We start from the raw sequence: 15,632 nt of genomic DNA on the forward strand, positions 1-15,632 counted from the left end.
GCGAGACTCCGTCTCAAAAAAAAAAAAAAAAAAGAGTCCTGGGTGAGCGTCCTGTGGCACCACAATCATTAAAAAAAAAAAATTATTCAGCCCTTGTCAAAGCATGGTAGGGAAGGCCTTATTCAGGAGCATTGCCACCGGCATATGGACCACAGGCAATGGGGTTTTGCTGCACGGGGGAGATTCAGCTCAACTCTGAATACAGCAGGGACAAGCGTGAACTGGTGGAGGGTGAGTGGATGGAAAATTACTAAGAGGAAACGTGAGTGATAAGGGGGATTCGGGCTAAGCTGACCTAAGAGGATTCTTGCTGAAGACAGGCTGGGGTGATCAGATATCACCTAGAGGATGGTGGAGGGATGAGGAATTTCATCAGTATTGTGGGGAAACGAAAGAGAGATCAGCCTGTTACTGTGTCTACATAGAAAGAAGTAGACAGAACAAGACTCCCATCTTGTTCTGTATTTGAGATGCTGTTAATCTGTGACCCTACCCCCACCTTGTCCTTGCAAGAAACATGTGCTGTGGTGACTCAAGGTTTAAAGGATTTTGGGCTGTGCAGGGTGTGGTTTGTTAAACAAGTGCCTGAAGGCAGCTTGCTGGTTAAAAGTCATCACCATTCTCTTAATCTCAAGTACCCAGGGACACGTATACTGCCAAAGGTCGCAGGGACCTCTGCCTAGGAAAGCTAGATATTGACCAAGGTTTCTCCCCATGTGATAGTCTGAAATATGGCCTCGTGGGAAGAGAAAGACCTGATCATCCCGGAGCCTGATACCCGTGAAGGGTCTGTGCTGAGAAGGCCTCTTGGCAGTTGAGATAGAGAAAAGCATCTGTCTCCTGACCGTCCCTGGGCAATGAACATCTCGGTGTAAAACCTGATTGTATGTTCTGTTTACTGAGAAAGGAGAAAACCTTAGGGCGAAAGGTGGGACTTGCTAGCTCAATGCTGCTCTTAATGCACTAAAAAGGTTTATGGAGATGTTTACATATGCATATCAAGGCACAGCAGTTTTCCTTAAACTTAAGCCACAGAGATCTTTATTCGTATGTCTTACTGCTGACCTTCTCCCTACGATGATCCTATTATCCTGTCACTTCCCTTTTTCTAAGATGGTAAAGATAATGATTAATAAATACTGAGGGAACTCAGAGACTGGTGCCGGCCCGGGTCCTCTGTATGCTGAGCACCAGTCCCCCGGGACCACTTTTTCTTTCTCTATACTTTGTCTCTGTGTCTCATTTCTTTTCTTAAGTCTCTCGTTCCACCTAATGAGAAACGCCCACAGGTGTGGAGGGGCAGGCCACCCCTTCAAGTATTGAGGGCGATCAGATATCAAAAGCAGGGTGGTTCTTGCTAAACTGGAATTCACACAGATGGATCTAGAAGGTTTAGGAGTCTGATAAACTTTGGCCAAGCAAATAGTCTTTTGTCAATACAACACCACAATACTTTTCACTTTTTTTTTTTTGAGACAGAGTCTCGCGCTGTCTGCCAGGCTGGAGTGCAGTGGCGCGATCTCGGCTCACTGCAACCTCTGCATCCCAGGTTCAAGCAATTCTCCTTCCTCAGCCTCCTAAGTAGCTGGGACTACAGGTGCGTGACACCACGCCCAGCTAATTTTTTGTATTTGTAGTAGAGACAGGGTTTCACCATGTTGGTCAGGCTGGTCTAGAACTCCTGACCTCAAGTGATCTGCCGCCTCGGCCTCCCAAAGTGCTGGGATTACAGGCATGAGTCACCATACCCGGCCTCGCCCACTATTTTTTTTGGAGACAGTCTCGTTCTGTCACCCAGGCTGGAGTGCAATCTCAGCTCATTGCAACCTCCACCTCCCAGATTCAAGCGATTCTCCTGCCTCAGCCTCCCAAGTAGCTGGGATTACAGGCGCCCACCACCACGCCTGGCTACTTTTTGTATTTTCAGTAGAGACAAGGGACAAGGTTTCGCCACGTTGCCCAGGCTAGTGTTGAACTGCTGAGCTCAGGTGATCCGCCTGCCTCGGCCTCTCAAAGTGCTGGGATTACAGGCCTGAGCCACAGGGCCTGGCTCACTATTTTTATCACTCAAGATTTTCATCTGCAGCAGCTATTATTGGGGTGGCAACCTAATGGGAAATTTTTCTATTTCCACTATTCCTTCCACATTTATTGACAGGAAAGTTAGTCTAAGGAAGAGCTGTACCCTCACTTACTCATATCCTCCTTTTCCTTTTTTTTTTTTTTTTTTGAGACGGAATCTCACTCTGTCACCCAGGCTGGAGTGAAAGTGGTGCTATCTCGGATCACTGCAGCCTGGAACTCCTGGACTCAGGTGATCCTTCCACCTCAGCCTCCCGAGCAGCTCGGATTACGCCTGTAATCCCAGCACTTTTGGAGGCCGAGGCAGGCAGATCAATTGAGCCCAGGAGTTTGATACCAGCCTGGCCAACATGGTGAAACCCCATCTTTACCAAAAACATAAAAATTAGCCGGGCGTGCTGGTGGCGCCTGTAATCCCAGTTACTCGGGTGGGTGAGCCAGGAGAATCGCTTGAACCCGGGAGGCAGAAGTTGCAGTGAGCTGAGATCGCGCCACTGCACCCCAGCCTGGGCGACAAAGCAAGACTCCGTCTCAAAAAAAAAAAATGTAGATACTGGGGTCTCACTATGTTGGCCTGGCTGGTCTCGAACTCCTGGGCTCAAGTAATCCTCCTGCCTCGACCTCCCAAAGCTCTGGGATTACAGGCGCAAGCCACCGCGTCTGGCCTAACCCTCCCTGTTTTGGATCTCCTGTTATAGTATTAGCAAATGAAAAAGCTCCAGACAGTTGAGCACACGCGTTCTTTGTAAATGATGACGTCTGATACAGTGATGCTTTTAACCGGGTTCTGTAACGCCTGTGTGTGCACAGTCTCTTCCGCAGTCTCCACTGAAGGTGGCCCGTCTGCGCGTCCGCTCCTGGCTTACCCCGCTCTCCCTGTTCCCTGCATTCCCGGCGCTCCCCGCGCTTCCCGCGCTCTCCCGCTCCCGGCATTCCCGGCATTTCCCGTTCCCGTCGCTCCTCGCGGCCGCCGCCCTCCGTCCAGCGAGCCCCGCCCGGGCAGCGACTGTTAGCGCGACCGCGGCCTGGGGGTCTGGTCCCGCCCGCGCGGCCGCGCTATTGGGCCGCGGGCCGCGGACACGCGCGCTACGCGCCACCGATTGGCGGCCTCCGCAGCCCGCTCCGCGGCTCCCCCAATGCGGGGTGGCCGCGTGCGGGGATTGGCCGCACGCCGCGAAGGTCCGCCCTCCGCTCCCCCGGCGCGGCAGGCGGGTCCCGGCGGCCGGAGGGCCTGGACAGGCTTTCCAGGTGGCTGCGGCGGTCGGTCGGTGAGGCTCTCCCGGCTGTGGTCTGGCTGCGGGCGGCTCGGGCAGCCCGCGGGCGCCTCAGGTAGGTGCGGGGCGCGAGGGGCGCCCCGCGGGCGGGCGGGCGCTGCGGCCTGCGCGAGGGCGCGCCCTTCCCTCCCGCCTCCCTCCGGGACCGAGGCCGCGGGCGGGGCGGGGCCGGGGCGCGGAGCCCGGCCTTTGTGAGGCAACATGGCCGCGGGCGGTGGGGAGCGCGGGGTGGGGACCCCTGCGGGGCTGGGGGGCTGGCCCCGGGCCCAGGCGTTGCCGACTCTCGTCGCTGTCCGCCCGGGTAAAAGAGGCTCCTCTCCCCGCGGGCCCGAAGCCTAGCATCGCCTTCAGGCGGGAAAGGTGTGGATAGGGACAGTGCTCGCCTGGGACCCTGCCGGCGTTAACACAGTTTGGGAAATCCAAGAAGTCGCCTAAGTCTTTTTGTCCATCAAATGCTTACGGGTTGAGTGTCACGTAGATAATTGGGATACGGTTTTATTGTAATAATGAGCATGGCGGAAATAAATGGAAGGTGGCAACCTGTTGACAGTGATGTCTGTCTGGTGTCAACCGATGGACTTGGCTCTCTTGTGGCAGGAGTCTGATTTGCCTTTTTGCATGCTTGCATGTACCTTGTTCCTGCACGGCAGTCCCGTCTATGGCTGTCGACTGTTGGAGGCCAACCACCAGGCGAGGATCCACTGTTTCCTGGCCAGACTAGACTCCTGGCTGTGGGAGTGGCCCAAACCCTGCTGCAGGCCTTCACTCACAAAAGGGAGTGAATGGCCAGCGCGGGGTACCCAGTGTTGCCTCTAAGTGCGGCATGTGAGGCCTGTTGGAGGATGACAAAAGGAACGGATGAGGTCATACTGCCGCTGGGTTGGGCGGGAGGCTGCAGCGGGAGAGACTTGACCAAAAGGCAGCATCCATGGCGCTGGCACTGGTGCTGGCCCGTCACAGCCAGTACCTCGATTAGCCAGCACAGCAAGTGGACTAGGAAGAAAGGTGCTGTCCAAGTGTATGGGTTTTCTCCCCGTACCAGGGGTCCAGGGGAGCTTGCTGTGAGCCGGTTCGTGTCTGATAGTCCTGTTGGCAAGGCAGGGTTTGCATCCGGTGTTTGGTCAGCTGGAGCAGTGGGGAGGCCTATGGGTGGAGAGCTCCCCTTTGAGCCCTTTGCGGCCAGGCACTGTGTGGAGCACTTCCCAGGGGCTGTTTTGTAGTCTCACCATGACCTTGGGGTAGGAAATGTACTTTCTGGCTGGCTTGCCCAGTCTTAGACTCTCTTGTTGTAGCCCCCTCCTTTGTGATGTCATCCAGCCTCCTGGCTTTAATGCCAACTTTCCTTGACGTCTTAACAGCTCCAGCCCTGGCCTCCCTTCTAGGCTCCAGCCTGGTGTTTCTGGCCACCTCTTCTATATCTCCGTGTGTTACTCTGGTGCCAAATAGCCATATCCAAACCAAATTCAAATCTTCACCCATGCCAAAACATTCCTTGGCCTGGCTAAAGTCCCTTTGATTCCTCTCTTTCTTACACCTTCATGTAGTCCTAAGGAGGCCCTGTCAACTCACCTTCTATTTCTAAACACAGACCGTTTTCCACCACCTCCAAGTTAACATCCTGGTCCAGCCTACCTGGTGAACCTCTAAGTCTCTTTACCGTCACCTTTGGTCCTCACTCCGTATCCACCACCTATAGTTTTTCTGGACACAGAGTGATTCTTCTTCTTCTTTTTTTTTTTTAAAGACAGAATCTTGCTCTGTCGCCCAGACTGGAGTGCAGTGGTGCGATCTCAGCTCACGCAACTTCTGCCTCCCGGGTTCAAGTGATTCTCCTGCTTCCGCCTCCCAAGTAGCTGGGACTGCAGGCTTCCACAACCACCACGCCCGGCTGATTTTTGTATTTTTAGTAGAGACGGGGTTTCACCATGTTGGCCAGGCTGGTCTCAAACTCCTGACCTCAAATGATCTGCCTGCCTCAGCCTCCCAAAGTGCTGGGTTTACAGGCGTGAGCCACTGTGCCTGGACACAGAGTGACCTTTTTTTTTTTTTTTTTGAGATGGAGTCTCACTTTGTTGCCCAGGCTGGAGTGCAGTGGCGTGATCTCCACTCACTGCAATCTCCACCTCCTGGGTTCATGCCATTCTCCTGCCTCAGCCTCCTGAGTAGCTGGGACTATAGGCACCCGCCACCATGCCCGGCTAATTTTTCGTTTTTTTAGTAGAGACAGGGTTCAGTGTGTTAGCCAGGATGGTCTTGATCTCCTGACCTCGTGATCCGCCCGCCTCGGCCTCCCAAAGTGCTGGGATTACAGGCGTGAGCCACCGTGCCCGGCCCAGAGTGATTCTTTTAAACCATAAGATGGTATAAAACAGAGGTGGTGTAGATGCAAGCCAGCTTGCCTGCTTGTAAAGCAGTTCCATCACTTCTTAGCTGTGCGACCTTGAGCACATGAGTGAACCTTTCTTTCATAGTGCTATGTGAGAACTGGGTGAGTTAAAATGCTTAAAAGTGCTTAGAACAGGGCCTGGCTGAGGGTTGGTTGCCGCTGCTATCCTGGAATCAGCTGATGCCACTGCTTGGGCCTTCCTATCCAGTGGCCCATCTCTCTCACTAAAAGCCAAAGTCGTGGTAGCAGCCTCGGAGGACCAGCCCTGATCCATCTGCCCTCATGGACCTGGCCCACTGTCACATCCCCTCAGCACACTGCCCCAGCTGGCCACACCACATTCCTGACCCCAGCCCTCTGCTTTTCCTCTTAGTGTCACGTGGAACTTCCCCTCCTCCCAGCCCTATTACCCACCTGGCTTACTCCTCTGCCTTCACGTGGACGCAGGCCATGAGGCCTTCTTGGATCCCCCTTCCTAAAACTGCCTCCCCTTCTTCAGGCGCTTTCCTTGTTTTGTTTTTGCTTGAATACTTCTTGGCATGTGGCAGTGTACATACTCTTCTTAGTTGTTAGCGGTCCATCACCCCCGCTAAAATGTGAGCTCTGTAGAGCAGGGTTTTGTCCACCTTGTGTCTGCAGCATCTAGGATGGTGTGTGTGCGCGATGAATGGAGAAAGCTTGTAGAGGGGAGGAAGGAACTTTGACCAGGACTGCCCACCACTGAGCTCTGGGACCGGGCAGGTTTCCTGCTTTCCCAAGGAGCTCACTCACTTGGCACGGCGCCAGACTTCCCTGCTGTGCATTTCTTCAGGGCGGCTGCTCAGCCCCTATTAGCACCTTTGCTTGGAATGTCTACTCTGGCTGCTTCTTTGCCTTCTGTGGTAGCAGGCTTCCCCATTCCGCCACACTGTTGGTCTCTAATCCCCTGCTCCTTGTAGCTTCTTCAAGTAGCTTTTGTGTCCCAGAATCACGGATTGACTCACCAGGGTCTCTGTGGGACTGCCAGGTTCTGAGGTGTCTGGCACTGGTAATCTGTGGCACTGGGCGCATTGATCCCTTGGTCTGTTCTCTGAAATAGTCTTTCTTGGTTGCCAGGAGACTGACCTCACCCCACTTAGTGTTCCTCGTGCCTGCCTGGTTGCCGCCCACAGCCTCCTGAGCGTCTTCGGCACTTTATAGTCAGTTATTAGCTATGTGCTGTGTTTCCTGGATCCTTAGCACCTTTGATGGACACATCTTTCGGGACCTACTGTGTGAAATTTCCATTGGATTCAGAAATGTTAGGACATCCTAGAATCCAGGAAATGGGGTGACAGCACAGTGGTCATTGCCCTGCCAGTGTGTCCAGGCCCTGTGACCTTGTCTCTTGTCCATGTAGTGCGTTCCTTAGAGTAGATTGCAAGTGGATAGTTGTTCAGTGTATTGAGTAAACCTAAACTAGTCTCTGGTTTTCATGTCGTGTCCCCTTCGAAGTACAGCTACCATACCCTATCCCTTGTTAAATGCGTGATGTCTGCATCTCCTGTTCTTTCCGGGAATCTTGGGAGGATGTTATGTCATGCAGTGCGGTTTGCATGTGTGCATCTTTACTCGTGTGCATGCATGTGCATGCATGCGTGTTCCTGTGCACGTTCTGGGAGTGTGCATGTGCGTGTGTCTGCATGTGCTCCTCCTGCTCTGATGCAGGATTTTCCGCCTGCCCCCTCAGACCCATCTTCCCTGTTTCATGTCGTCCCTTTCTTCATGCTTCCTCTGTAGTAAGGCTTCCTAGAGTTTCGTCCTTAACCCTCATCTTCAGGTGGCCTTCCTCCTGTGGGTTTGGCGACTACCTCCACAGTGCATCCTGGCCTTCCGTATCTGGGCCAGTCATGGCTCCAGAGTTGTGGCCTGGGCACCTTCAGAGCCTGCCTGGAGGTCCCCTCCGTTCTCTTCGCTAGGCTCCTGCCTGCATGCTGGAATTTGGTCGTCCTTCCTTGTCTTTAGTTCCCTCTTTTTGCTGCTGTCCACTTCCACTGGGTCAACAAGTGCGGTCAGTTCTGTGACACTGTTCTTGGCCCATTGCCTGGGCCTCTGAGACACCTTTGTCCTCTGGCCTGGAGGACTGTCCCCGTGCCCCGGGTGCAGTTGATTCTGCCTGGCACAGCTGTGGGTCTCCCCTCTCAAGTAGGAGCCTACTTGTGGCATGAGAGTCGCTTCACCTTCAGTGGCTCCTTATTGTCCCCAGGGCGGAACAGGCTGCAGATGGCACCCAGGCCTCTCTGTGCCTCGGCTCCAGCTGTCTCTTGTGGCTCCCCACCCCAAATCCTGGCAGGTCCCTTCCCCACAGCCACCCACCCCTCTCCTCCATCGGGAACAGAACTATGCTGCCACCTCTGGTGACCTCAGCACGCTGCATCACTGTCCCCGTCCACGTGCTACCCTGTGGGCCCAGGAGAGCCCTGGGGTCCCTGAGTAGCAGAGCGCCTGGCCATGCCTCTGAGGCCCCTAGTGCCGCAGAGTTGAGCTGAGGGTCTCGCGCTCGCCCTTTGACTGACCCAGCCCTTGCAGGTGAGTGGATTGCTGTGCTCTAGTGGCCTGAGGGAGGCCACGTGGCTTCTGTGTGTTCCAGAAAGGGTGCCTCCCACCACATGCTTGCTTATCTGAGTTAGAAGAATGCTGTGGTGGAGTTTAGTGTAAATGTTTAAAATATTTTTTGAGCCTTATGATTATATAGTTTTTGTGTTTCTGAAGTAGGAATTAAAGTGGGCAGTTAACAAAATATTTAACTTTGGACTTGTTATAATTCAGGTTCTGAAGAAAAAAAGTAAGGTTAATTTGTTCTGATGCCTAAAAGGTCCTCTTAGGGAATATTATTTGAAGCCCTTTACTGTGCTGTTAACAGTGCTTGACTTTTAACTTGGTACCAGGGAAGTGGAAGGTTTCTGTCATTTTGTGATGATATTTTTAAATTTCTTTGCAGGTAGAAGAAGAAAGGTGCCACTCCGGCATGAAGACAGACTCGCTTAGTCGCCAGTCACTTAAGCTGAGTGCATTGTGATTTCCAATAATTGAGGCAGTGGTTCTAAAAGCTGTCTACATTAATGAAAAGAGCAATGTGGCCAGCTTGACTAAGCCGCCAGCACACAGCGCGGCAGGACGCGCCTGGGTCTCAGCGGACTTGTGCATGTTAGCTGTGTAGATTTATGTGAGGGCTTATAAAACTCTGGTCTTGTAAACTAGTCTTAAGCGCTTTTAATATGGAGACAGATGAGAGCCCCTCTCCGCTCCCGTGTGGGCCCGCAGGAGAAGCGGTGATGGAGAGCCGAGCTCGCCCCTTCCAAGCGCTGCCCCGTGAGCAGTCTCCACCACCTCCCCTGCAAACGTCCAGTGGTGCAGAGGTAATGGACGTTGGCTCTGGTGGTGATGGACAGTCCGAACTCCCTGCCGAGGACCCCTTCAACTTCTACGGAGCTTCTCTTCTCTCCAAAGGATCCTTCTCTAAGGGCCGCCTCCTCATAGACCCGAACTGTAGTGACCACAGCCCGCGCACCGCCCGGCACGCACCTGCGGTCCGGAAGTTCTCCCCTGACCTTAAGTTGCTTAAGGATGTAAAGATTAGCGTGAGCTTTACCGAGAGCTGCAGGAGTAAGGACAGGAAGGTGCTGTACACAGGAGCAGAGCGCGACGTGCGGGCGGAGTGCGGTCTGCTCCTTAGCCCTGTCATTGGGGACGTGCATGCTTGTCCCTTTGGCGGGAGTGTTGGTGATGGGGTAGGCATAGGGGGTGAGAGTGCTGATAAGAAGGATGAGGAGAATGAGCTGGATCAGGAAAAGAGAGTGGAGTATGCAGTGCTCGATGAGTTAGAAGATTTTACTGACAATTTGGAGCTAGATGAAGAAGGAGCAGGCGGGTTCACGGCTAAAGCAATCGTTCAGAGAGACAGAGTGGATGAAGAGGCCTTGAATTTCCCCTACGAGGTATGTTGGTAGCCCCTCCTTTAGAGGGCTCTTAGCAAAACCCAAAGAGAGATTTGGGAATTGCAGCATCTTTTGAAAGCAGGGAAATTAAAAAAGAAACAAAACCAAAAACGTCTCTGAGGTGGAATAATGTTAATGTGGAGAAGAGAAAGATGTAAGGAGTCCACATTTTTAAAGTTTCCTAATGAAAAGTTTGGCCCATGGATAGGCCTTGCACCCCTGATCCAGCACCTGAGGCAACAGGTGCTGCTGAGACGCTCCTTGGCAGTGTGTGCCCCTGGACCAGGCGTGTTGGTGTCAGCTGGTAGCTTCATCCCGTTTGTTTTTCAGATGATCATGCACCCTAAGGGCACATCTAGGCCCCGTGAGAGCACCTTCTTTCTGTGTCTGTTCTCAGGAATGCTGTTGAGCTCTCCTGGTGCAGGAGCATGAGCGCCAGGGGCTCTGGTGTCTGAACAGTGTGTTTTGCAGGATGACTTTGACAACGATGTGGATGCTCTGCTGGAGGAAGGCCTTTGTGCCCCCAAAAAGAGGCGAACAGAGGAAAAATATGGCGGAGACAGCGACCATCCATCCGATGGAGAGACGAGTGTGCAGCCGATGATGACCAAGATTAAAACAGTGCTCAAAAGTACGTGGGTGGGTCAGAAGTGGTGGATATTCCAGGGCAGTGGAAGGGTGGTTACTTCCTTAGCAGAAATGCTTTGAGAGAGCTCTGGTACCAGGTAGTGGGCTGGGTGGAGGCATGTTTGAGGACAGGACAGTCATGTCTGAGGAGGGAAACACAGGATGTAAGGTTGCAAGGACGTCCTGGTGCATGACCCAGATTCAGATCCTGGTGTGTGCTATGGAAACCACAGAGCAGGAGGCACTGTGCGGAGGAATGGGAGGGGACTTCTCAGGGGGTCAGGAGGAGATGTTGGTGCATGCCAGGAGCCAGCATGACCATCAGCTGGAGGGTGTGGAGGCCAAGGGTAGAGGTGGGTGCACAGTGAGATGGCAGGTGATAGTTGTGGTCCAGGTTCTGGTTCTGTACCAAGTGTCACAGGAAGCCACCAGAAGCAAGTGGTGTTACCTGATTTTTGTTTAACAACATGGCTTCTGGGCCACACATGGTGCGTCCACTTCAGGTGGGCAGGGTGGAAGTGCCCTGGTAGATGTGGCACTTCCTCAACTTTGAGTTGAGGGCAGTGGGGAGAGCACTTGGGAGGCACCCAGAGTTGCGCTGTGAGGCTCTGTCATCGATGTAGTGCAGGTGCCACTTGGTGGGGACCTGGCCCTGAGAGTCACTGGCCCTTTTTCCCTTTATGTATATTTTTTAAGATTTAATTTGCTTTCTTCTGTTTTCTAATTTTTTTTTGTTTGAGGTGGGGTCTTGCTGTTACCCAGGTGGGAGTGCAGTGGCATGATCATAGCTCACTGCAGCCTCAGCCTCCCAGGCTCAAGTGATCCTCCCCCCTCAGCCTCCCAAGTAGCTGGAACTATAGGTGTGTGCGGCCATGTCTGGATAATTTTTAAAAGGTTTTTGTAGAGTCAGGGTCTTGCTGTGTTGCCTAGGCTGGTCTTTCTAAGTTTTTAATTTGTTTCCAATGCCTGTGAGAAAGTTAAGTTTTCGTTACATCTTTGCTTTATGCTCTTCCCAGCAGTCAGGCCTGGTGGCAGGTGTCAAGTTGATAAATCGTAAACCTCTTCCTCACAACTGCCTATAAAGCAAAGAAGGGGTTGGGAATAGTGCATTAAACTGACTTAGAAACGGAATCCTTTGAAGCAGTGTTTTGTATGCTGCTGAGAGTGCAGCTCAGTTACAGTGAAGACTTGTCACCTGGTCCCTGGGAGCAGTGGCTGACAGCCATGCAGTTTATTGGCAAAGCTCACCCAGCCCCAAGGCGCCTCTGGCCACAGCCAGGCAGGCAGGAGAGGAGTCCAGTGTCTACAGTGCTTACCAGATGTGGAGGCAGGAGCTGAGGCTGGGACTTGTATCTTGCACGGACCTGTTCTGTGCTCCTTCATGTGCTGGTTTGACACGTGTAAATTCCCACCTCAGGCCACATGCTATCTGTCCTAGGCCTAGAAGCATAGCAGTGAGCAAGGAGAGAGGAACTTCGATTCTTTGTGAAGACCCAGATAAACACATGCATAGTACCCAAGAATTTCTTGTGCGGGAGGTGCTGTGACAACAATTCCAAATGTTTTTACAGTGATTATAGGATGTTCTTGTCTTCCTGTGCAGGTCGTGGCCGCCCACCTACAGAACCGCTGCCCGACGGGTGGATCATGACATTCCATAACTCTGGAGTCCCGGTGTACCTACACAGAGAGTCTCGGGTGGTCACCTGGTCCAGGCCATACTTCTTGGGAACGGGAAGCATACGGGTAGGGGAGGCATCAGTCGTGACTTTAGGCTTGTAAGTTCTCAGACCAGAACGTGCACATCCCCACACACGGCACCGCAGCCAAGCAGAGGCCGGTGAAAGGCATCAGAGTTTCCAACTCTCGGGTTGTCCTTGTAATCCATATTGCAATTTCACTATCCACAGAAACACGACCCTCCTCTGAGTAGCATCCCTTGTCTGCATTATAAGAAAATGAAGGACAACGAGGAACGGGAGCAAAGCAGTGACCTCACCCCTAGTGGGGATGTGTCCCCTGTCAAGCCTCTGAGCCGATCTGCAGAGCTGGAGTTTCCCCTGGATGAGCCTGACTCTATGGGTGCTGACCCGGGGCCCCCAGATGAGAAAGACCCACTAGGGGCTGAGGCAGCCCCTGGGGCCCTGGGGCAGGTGAAGGCCAAAGTCGAGGTGTGCAAAGACGAATCCGTTGGTGAGTTTTTGAAGGACTCTTCCCTTCTTGCCTCCTGGGACCCATGAGCTTTGTTTTTCTAATGAAGGCCATCATTGTTCCTAGTTGTACTTGTCAGCAAGGGGCTGCACACCTGCACTGTTGATGTGGCTGAAAGGCTTGTCTTTCTGTCCTTACAAAAAGCTGCCTGGGTGCAGCACCCTAGGCTCCTGTCCCTGGGCTCTGCAGGGCCTGCATGCTGGGGAGATGGCTGCTGGCACTGGCAGTGGGCCCTTTTCTCTCTGGTTGTATGATCTTTCCCTAAGTCTTGCTTTTTCAGTAGGATGTGCTCATGTGGCATTGTTTTGATTTATCTTGATGAGCTCAGTCAGCCTCTTTAATCCATGACTCAGTGTTGGGAAACTGTCACCATTTTGTGGACAGTTCCCTCTTCAATCCTGCAATTGCTTGATGGATGTATACTGGTGTTTCCCATTCTCTCTTCCATGTCTTTTAGGCTAGTCCCACCATTTAAGTCTTAGTTCTCTCTTCAGGTGCGGCAGGTCTCTGTGAACCCACCTGCTGGATTACTTTCAAAGAGCACTTTCCATTTTCTAGGTTTCTGTTTGTCTGTACATCACTACCCAGCCTGTCTCATAACTCCGTGGAGTGTGGGGTGCCCTAGAAGAGCCTGTGATGGGGGCTCTTGCCGAGGATGGGGAAGTGGCCCGGGAGGAAATGTGACAAATGCAAGACCCTGTGCAGGGAGCTGCCTGGGTGTGTTGCTGACTACAGAGGTGGCCAGGATGGCCAGAAGGAAAAGAGGTGGTCAGAGGTGGCGGACGCATGGAGCCCGGGTGCTGCTGGCATTTGGGCACCTATTTTGATGCAGAGAGGAAGTCCCGAAGGCCATCTGACTTTTTTAAGCTTTCTTTTTTCCTTTTTATTTTTATATTCTTCTTGCCCCAAATGTAGTAAAAGAACGTCTCAGAAATTCATCCAGAAGGGACCTGCCAGAATAATCTGAGCTGCTGTAGGGAGGGCTTCATTCTTTGCTTCCCTCCGCTTTGAAAGGGACGGGGAAGGGAAATAGTGTAACATGACCTGGGCCTGCCCCACGCACTGGGCTGTGAGAACCTGACTCCTATGTTGGAAGTGAAGTAATTTGGTTTTCTGGTAAATCTGGGACAGATCTCGAGGAATTTCGAAGCTACCTGGAGAAGCGTTTTGATTTTGAGCAAGTTACTGTGAAGAAATTCAGGACTTGGGCTGAGCGGCGGCAATTCAATCGGGAAATGAAGCGGAAGCAGGCGGAGTCCGAGAGGCCCATTTTGCCGGCCAATCAGAAGCTCATTACTTTATCAGTGCAAGATGCACCCACAAAGAAAGGTATAAGCCTCTGCATTTTAACATCAGCAGACTGATTCTGTTTTTATTTCTAATGTGATGTGTTGAGGGCATGTTTTATGAGTTGCATTTCGTTCAAAGCTTATGTTTATCCCATGAATGCAGGGGTCTGCCACATTCATGGTGGCGAGCCCCTAGTTACTGACATGGTAACAGGAAGCTGTGTGCTAGCTTGTGGCACTGCTTCACACTTGTTGAGATGATCCTTTTTGTCACAGAATTTGTCATTAACCCCAACGGGAAATCCGAGGTCTGCATCCTGCACGAGTATATGCAGCGTGTCCTCAAGGTCCGCCCTGTCTATAATTTCTTTGAATGTGGTAAGTCTAACCTTCCCCATGTCAGTCCTAAAGAATCACAAGGTGTCACTTCAGTCAGGGCTGGCGAGGCAGGCGCTGACCACTAGCCCTCCTCTACTGGGATGGGAGGGAAGGGAAGGTAGAGAGCAACGTGCTGCAGATGGGTGGCTGGTTTCCTGGAACTGCGCCCCATCTGAGTGGGTGGCTCTGCTTTCCCCTTCCAGTCTGTCCCTTCTCCCCACCTTCCTTTTGTCCTGCCCCATCTGCTTTGCTGGTTTCTGATCCTGTGTTGTCATAGACAGCCTTATTGCAAGCAAGTCCTCCCCACTGTGCACTGGGTCCTTTCCCTGGTCTCCTGGTGCCCCTGGGTGTCTGAAGGGTCCTTGGGCATGCATTTCCCACCAGCTCTGTTTTCCTTGGGTGCCCTCATCACACACCTTTGTGAAGACCAGTCTGTCTTCCCCTTGGAAGCCGGAGCCCGGGGGTCACTCATCCTTTGGGGTGGTGTTTCTTTGGCCAGCCACATCTTGTGCTTTCCCATTCCAACAGTCCTGTGTCCGTCTTTCATAGACCTCAGTCCCTGTCATAGGAGGCTCTGCCCCTCAGCCTTCTGCCACCCCTCTGGCTCACCATCTCCCACGTGCCCCATTTCCCTCCACTTTCCCAGCTGTGCCCTTTGCTGCTGCCTGTCCGCTGCCCATCTCCAGTCCTAGGGAGTCCAGGTCTCTGCAGTTAAACACAGGCTGACTGTTCAGGGACAGCCCCTGACTGCGCCTTGTCTGTCGCTGTGGGCAGACTGTCTACACACTTTTAATGTCTTGACTAGTATGTTTTAAAACAAGTAATTTTAATTTTAAGAGAACCCAAGTGAGCCTTTTGGTGCCTCGGTGACCATTGATGGTGTGACTTACGGATCTGGAACTGCAAGCAGCAAAAAACTTGCGAAGAATAAAGCTGGTAATGTGTTTGCTTGGGTGTCAAAGATACGTGCTGCCTGCCGTGTCTGCCTTGCTACTTGGTTAGGGAGGGGCTGAGCAGTGGTGACAAGTGGGGGGTGTGGGTGGGGCATGTTTATTTTATTTATGTAATCATCTACTTTGATTTTTAAAATTATATGCTCATTGGAAAAGACTCAAATAGAGTAAAATGTGAGATTTAAAAGTAGAAGGCCTCAGCCGGATGCGGTGGCTCACACCTGTAATCCCAGCACTTTGGGAGGCTGAGGCGGGCGGATCACGAGGTCAGGAGATCGAGACCATCCTGGCTAACATGGTGAAACCCTGTCTCTACTAAAAATACAAAAAATTAGCCGAGCGTGGTAGTGGGCACCTGTAGTCCCAGCTATTCGGGAAGCTGAGGCAGAAGCATGGCATGAACCAGCGAGGCAGAGCTTGTGGTGAGCCAAGATCGCACCATTGCACTCCAGCCTGGGCGACAGTGCGAGACTCTG

The 15,632-nt window shown here is 52.6% G+C and overlaps 1 protein-coding gene across 2 annotated transcripts in view; it reads left to right on the top strand.

The window, feature by feature from the left end:
• Positions 1 to 2,744: 2,744 nt before the first annotated feature.
• DGCR8 (DGCR8 microprocessor complex subunit) overlaps positions 2,745 to 15,632 on the top strand; it is a 30,990-nt gene continuing 18,102 nt past the window's right edge. The window contains exons 1-8 of one of the 2 annotated variants that reach the window (XM_023192628.2): positions 2,745 to 3,411; positions 8,702 to 9,698; positions 10,170 to 10,329; positions 11,929 to 12,071; positions 12,236 to 12,518; positions 13,668 to 13,865; positions 14,102 to 14,203; positions 15,041 to 15,139. In XM_023192628.2, the coding sequence (XP_023048396.1) occupies positions 8,979 to 9,698; positions 10,170 to 10,329; positions 11,929 to 12,071; positions 12,236 to 12,518; positions 13,668 to 13,865; positions 14,102 to 14,203; positions 15,041 to 15,139 (1,705 nt within the window). In that variant the 5' untranslated portion in view covers positions 2,745 to 3,411; positions 8,702 to 8,978. Of the gene's footprint in view, positions 3,412 to 5,608; positions 8,290 to 8,701; positions 9,699 to 10,169; positions 10,330 to 11,928; positions 12,072 to 12,235; positions 12,519 to 13,667; positions 13,866 to 14,101; positions 14,204 to 15,040; positions 15,140 to 15,632 lie in introns of those variants that run through there. The other variant, XM_023192629.2, reaches the window with a different exon arrangement.

The sequence above is a fragment of the Piliocolobus tephrosceles genome, chromosome 19 (genome assembly GCF_002776525.5).
Source record: "Piliocolobus tephrosceles isolate RC106 chromosome 19, ASM277652v3, whole genome shotgun sequence".
NCBI classification, from domain to species: domain Eukaryota; kingdom Metazoa; phylum Chordata; class Mammalia; order Primates; family Cercopithecidae; genus Piliocolobus; species Piliocolobus tephrosceles.